At 43.0% G+C, this 5,502-nt stretch overlaps 1 protein-coding gene across 1 annotated transcript; it reads left to right on the top strand.

Moving 5' to 3' along the window:
- LOC121546526 (class E basic helix-loop-helix protein 23-like) lies at positions 1-1,871 on the top strand. Its single transcript, XM_041857783.2, has one exon. It carries the CDS (start codon positions 367-369, stop codon positions 1,042-1,044), a length of 678 nt encoding a protein of 225 aa, XP_041713717.1. The 5' UTR covers positions 1-366; the 3' UTR covers positions 1,045-1,871.
- Positions 1,872-5,502: the final 3,631 nt, after the last annotated feature.

The following is a 5,502-nucleotide window of genomic DNA, read 5'->3' as shown; positions in this document are numbered from 1 at the left end:
TGAGCGCGAGTCACAATCTGCCCAGGGCGAGGGCAAGACGTATGCGAGGAACCCGGTTAAGGAGGCAAGCGCTCCAGTCTCTCACCCATGCCAGTCTTTAAGCGCGTTTAACGTCGCTTTGCAAAACACACAATTACAGAAGTGTTCTTAAATTGATATGCGTTTAGGGGAACATAAAGAGGGCTGAATTCAGCAAGAGGCCGAATCCATTCACTGCAACTGTTCTGAAGAGCCACAGAGAAAGTGTGTTGACAAGGACTCGGGGAGAGTGTGAGAATACTCTCCACGACAAAAGAACGACAGAGAGGAAGAGGATAAGTTTCAATCGAACTGCATTTTTAAATTGTCCTTATTTTGGAAGAGAAAATGAATGCCGGGGAAGAGAACCTGCTGAAGTCCATCAGCAACGACACTCTACTGGACCTGACGCAGCGCTACGGCCAGTCCGCATTCGGCTTTGGACCTGGCCAGGTTACTGGAAGTCCTGGAGGGCGCTACCCTCTCACACCTGCCGCCGACTTCCTCCACGGTCAGACGGGCAAGTCCAACGAGAGCGGCGGGGAGCAGACCAGTGATGACGACGACAGTTTCGACCCTCTGGACCCCCGGAAGAGGGGCTCGGGCTTCGACGATGACAAACACGGGGGTCCCCTTTCTAAGAAGCCCAAGGAGCAACGGTCTCTGCGCCTGAGCATCAATGCGCGCGAGAGAAGACGGATGCACGACCTGAACGATGCACTGGACGGCCTGCGCTCTGTGATCCCGTATGCGCACAGCCCGTCGGTGAGGAAACTCTCAAAAATAGCCACTCTCCTCCTGGCCAAGAACTACATCCTCATGCAGGCTCAGGCTCTGGAGGAGATGAGGCGGCTGGTGGCTTATCTGAACCAGGGACAGAGCATCAACTCGCCCATCCCCACTGCCCTTGCACCCTTTGGACAGGCGGCGGTGTATCCCTTCACGGGCTCCGCACTCGCCACCCACGCCGAGAAATACTCAGGGACAACTGCGAGTCTCTTCAAGCACCTTAACGACAAGCCTTGATATCGTTTCTCTGTATATACCTGAACTTGATCCACTTGCATCCATATATCGGTCTCTCTCTCCCACTTTCTATAGTTATTTGAATACGTTGGAAAAGGGACTAGGCCTACAGCATCAAGTCTAATGCGTAAATCCTAAACGATGTTTAAATAATGCTGCGATGATTCATCCAGATTGAACAAAAACATGAAAAACAACACTGGTGTTTACTAAAGGCTAGATTAATGTTGAGGTTGGAGCTAAAAATAGCTGTTAAAAAAAAAAAAAAAAGTGTTTATCTTTCCCTGTGCTCTCCTCAGAGTTAAAGGAATTGGATGAATTGTTGTGGCCGTGACTTACCATGTTTTAATTGACAGTTTGACATTTTATGTGTGGCTATAAAAATGGCACCCTTGCAAAAGTTATTAATGATCTACATTTCGTATTCTTGTGTACTATGCAACATTCAGCAAAACTACGAAAAATAACGAGAGAGATGACGAAAATGCTTTCCAGTGTCCAACTTCTTTTGCAGCACTGTTAAATAATGAATTAACTTTCCCTGATTTTAACGGATGCTATGTGGGGAAACACTAGTGTATTATGTAATATATTTTTGAAAATATGTATTGAGGATTTTGGTTTTGTTATTGCACAATTCACATGATTGTAGGCTATTGTACAACTGTGGAAAACTACTTGATCAAAGTACTGCTATGGCATTGGTTTTCAAAACAACAGCCTAAGACGAAGCATTTGGTTGTGTTGCAACATGAATTTCATATATTGTTTATATGTCTTTATAAATAAAACATATATCTATGCTCGAATAGGCTGCTATTTGTGTTTTTCTTTAAGCTTAATTCCACAAAGCTAAACCATGCACAAAATAAAATTGACACATTCAACAATTTAACTTTATCTACAGTTTATTAACACTGAACAGATGTATTGTTTTTATAGATTTGTGGGACAGTGGTCAGGTGATTTAGACACAAATACCCTAGTTACGTTTTTAATTAGCATTTTAATTGCCAATTTACCACACGTTTTTCACTTGTAGCCTAGAATTTGTTAAAATGGTTTGTTGTTTACCAGACGTCTGACTTAAGGCATCCCTCGGTCTAAAATGAGTTGATTTTACTGAATTAAATACGACTAAAACAGAAATAAACTGACTGTGATGAGGCTACCCATTTGGATTTCTCACAACAATTTACGAAATGCAATCTTTTCACACCTTTTTTTCATGTAAGGCTACAGTAGGCCTGTCTACAATTCTCGTTTGAAAAACACACCAATTAGCACCTAATCTCACTCCTAGCCTTTCTAGGCTAGATGACGTTGACAAACCTATCCATCACTCATTTCTGCGTAATGTTGCGAATGAATGGGTTCCACAAAATTAATTTGAAACTTCGTTGAGTGATCCGCTCTATTTCTCCCCCATTAGAAACCCTTTGACATGTAGAGCTACATTTATATCGCAGTAAACGGGCCGGGTCTGGCTGGTGGGGCTGAGGGGTCGGTGGCGCTGAAGGGAATGGCGCAAGAGCCGCCCGGGGCGCCCAGGACCTGTCTCCCGATATTTGGGTGATTGCGAGGCCTCGGCGAGCTTTCTCCAAGCCAGCCCGGTTATTAAGACGATTCCAACTCCTGTCTCCTTCGTCTCCTTAATTCGATGAACGTTAAAGAGGGGCAGTTCTGATTTGCAGGGCAGGGCATTGCACGGAAAACTATGAGGTGGAATATATAGATTAATCCTTATCTGAGAGATACGATTGTCTTTCGCTGTAGGCCTATATTTTAAAAGAAGGACAGTCAAACACATTTACTGTAGTCCTATCGTTTTCAGAACAGTACAAATAAATTAGACTTAATTAAAACTCATGAACACTAAAAAAACCTCCTTATCAAGTTAATACATCATTCTGCAGAAATTGACTGATTTCAAATAAGTATTCAAACTAAAAAGAAATAAATGGTATGTCTTTTTCACCAATATTTAATACGTTTTAAAGGTAGTCTGTGTTCTAATTATTTTCAGTAATTATACCAATGCAAACCACCCATTTTTACAGTTTAATGAGACCTATAACTAATCACACCTGTCCTCAATGTAGGCATACATTTAGGCCTACGTGGCAGATTTTATGTAAATATCTATTTGTTTTTCACAATAGGCTACCTCTAAAGAAAAGTTCGGCTGCAATAAAATAGTGAGAGAGAGAGAGCGAGAGAGAGAGAGAGATAGTTTTCAGTCAGTGTCACTGCGGCATAACTTTGCACCTTTGCACCTTTTACGCATGCGTCTGTCTGTGCGTAAAACCAGCCTATCCCTTAGCTGTGCCCAGGTGGGACAACAGGCTATGTATTCAAACAGAAGATAGACGTGAACTTCATATAATAGGAATAAGATTGGTCTACTCGTTAGTCACTCAATCATTCTGTCTGTCTGTCTGTCTGTCTGTCTGTGCTGGCTGTCTGTCTGTCTGTCTGTCTGTCTGTCTGTCTGTCTGTCTGTCTGTCTGTCTGTCTGTCTGTCTGTCTAAGGGTTGCCCCAGTCACTCTATCACAGTTTAGATGGATGTCATAACAGCATGCCACCCCTGGCATCTCAAATTGGTGTTCTGATGACAGACGACTCCTCAGCAGCCCTGCGTGACAGGCAGAGGACCGGGGATTCGTTGTGACGAACGGCGCCATTTATATTAGGCTATAGCCATAGCCTCGGTCTCGAGCTCAATCACTCTAAACTTTGGCTAATTGGCTTGGATGAGACGGCTGCCTTTTTGCACGGAAGTCTGTATTGTCAGTTTCCCAGTTTCTCCGGTAAACTGCATGGTTTATCACTTGATACAGTATGTGTTCATGGAGACAACTCTTAATATCGCTATAGCTTGTAAGTTGCAGGGTGACAATTGTTTATTATTATAATATCAACTATGTTGGTGCGTTCTTGACCTTGGTGTGTGCCACATTCAGGCCAGGGTCTATAAGGAAACTCTCAACTCTTAATAATATAGCCTATTTTGTAGAATAGAATACTTATATAATATAATATGCCATTTAGCAGACGCTTTTATCCAAAGCGACTTACAGTCATGTGTGCATACATTTTTACGTATGGGTGGTCCCGGGGATCGAACCCACTACCCTGGCATTACAAGCGCCATGCTCTACCAATTGAGCTACAGAGGACCTTGAAATTTTACTTGTATTGACAACAATAACAAAACCAATACAAATATGCCACTTTATAAAGGGATTGTAATGATTAATTATTTATAAATAGTTAATAGACTGCTGATTATTAGTTTAACTAAGTGGTATACCAAAATATTATCAGTATTTATGATAATGGCACCATAAGGAAATGCCTCCTAATCAGTCTAGATAACTTCATCATATACTACCTCATGTACATAGCCTACTCCTGTTGACACACACACACACACACACACACACACACACACACACACACACACACACACACACACACACACACACACACACACACACACACACACACACACACACACACACACACACACACACACACACACACACACACACACACACACACACACACACACACACACACACACACACACACACACACACACACACACACACACACACACACACATACACACACACACACACACACATATGCCCACAGTGATGTTATGTAGACCAACACATATCCCAGAACACCCCTGCCTACCTGCACAACTGTGTCCAATCTAGTGCACAGTACTAAGCTGCATCTCTGGTGTCTGTAAACATTTGTGTTTGCTCTCAGTGGGATCAGAAGGGAGTGATTTCATTAGCAGGGCCGTGAGCTTTGATGTATGTTGTTGTGCTTTTCCACAACCCGATGGTATAGTAGTAAAAACATATGCCCTTAAGTGCCAACCTCTCTCTAATGCTTCTGACAGCGCTGCTTTCTCTAATTACGTTCTCTCAGAGCCTGGCCTTCGTGTCTGATGCACATTGTGACACTCTTTATCACACTCGTATACACAGAGGACAAACACACACACACACACACACACAGACATGCACACACACACACACACACACACACACACACACACACACACACACACACACACACACACACACACACACACACACACACACACACACACACACACACACACACACACACACACACACGCGAACACACACACGAACAAAAGCATGCACAAACACTCACACACACATACCGTAGGCCTATGTGGAATACAAACATACATACTGCCGAGGGTTGTTGGGGGGGTTGGGGATGAGGGGGGTGGGCTGTGGTTTAGAAGAAAATGCTATGCAGGTTTTTGTTCAAATCTGCTCAGGGAGGCAAACCTGTTCTGTTAGATGTCAACTGATACTGTATAATAAAAATAAAAAAAATGTATGCACTCACTAACTGTAAGTCGCTCTGGATAAGAGTGTCTGCTAAATGAATAAAATGTAAAT

The sequence above is a fragment of the Coregonus clupeaformis genome, chromosome 30 (genome assembly GCF_020615455.1).
Source record: "Coregonus clupeaformis isolate EN_2021a chromosome 30, ASM2061545v1, whole genome shotgun sequence".
NCBI classification, from domain to species: domain Eukaryota; kingdom Metazoa; phylum Chordata; class Actinopteri; order Salmoniformes; family Salmonidae; genus Coregonus; species Coregonus clupeaformis.
Note: the sequence above shows the minus strand (reverse complement) of the source record. Positions and strands in the feature narration are given on the sequence as shown.

Excerpts from the sequence above, each read along its gene's own strand:
- LOC121546526 (XM_041857783.2), top strand. The coding sequence starts at position 367 with ATGAATGCCGGGGAAGAGAACCTGCTGAAGTCCATCAGCAACGACACT.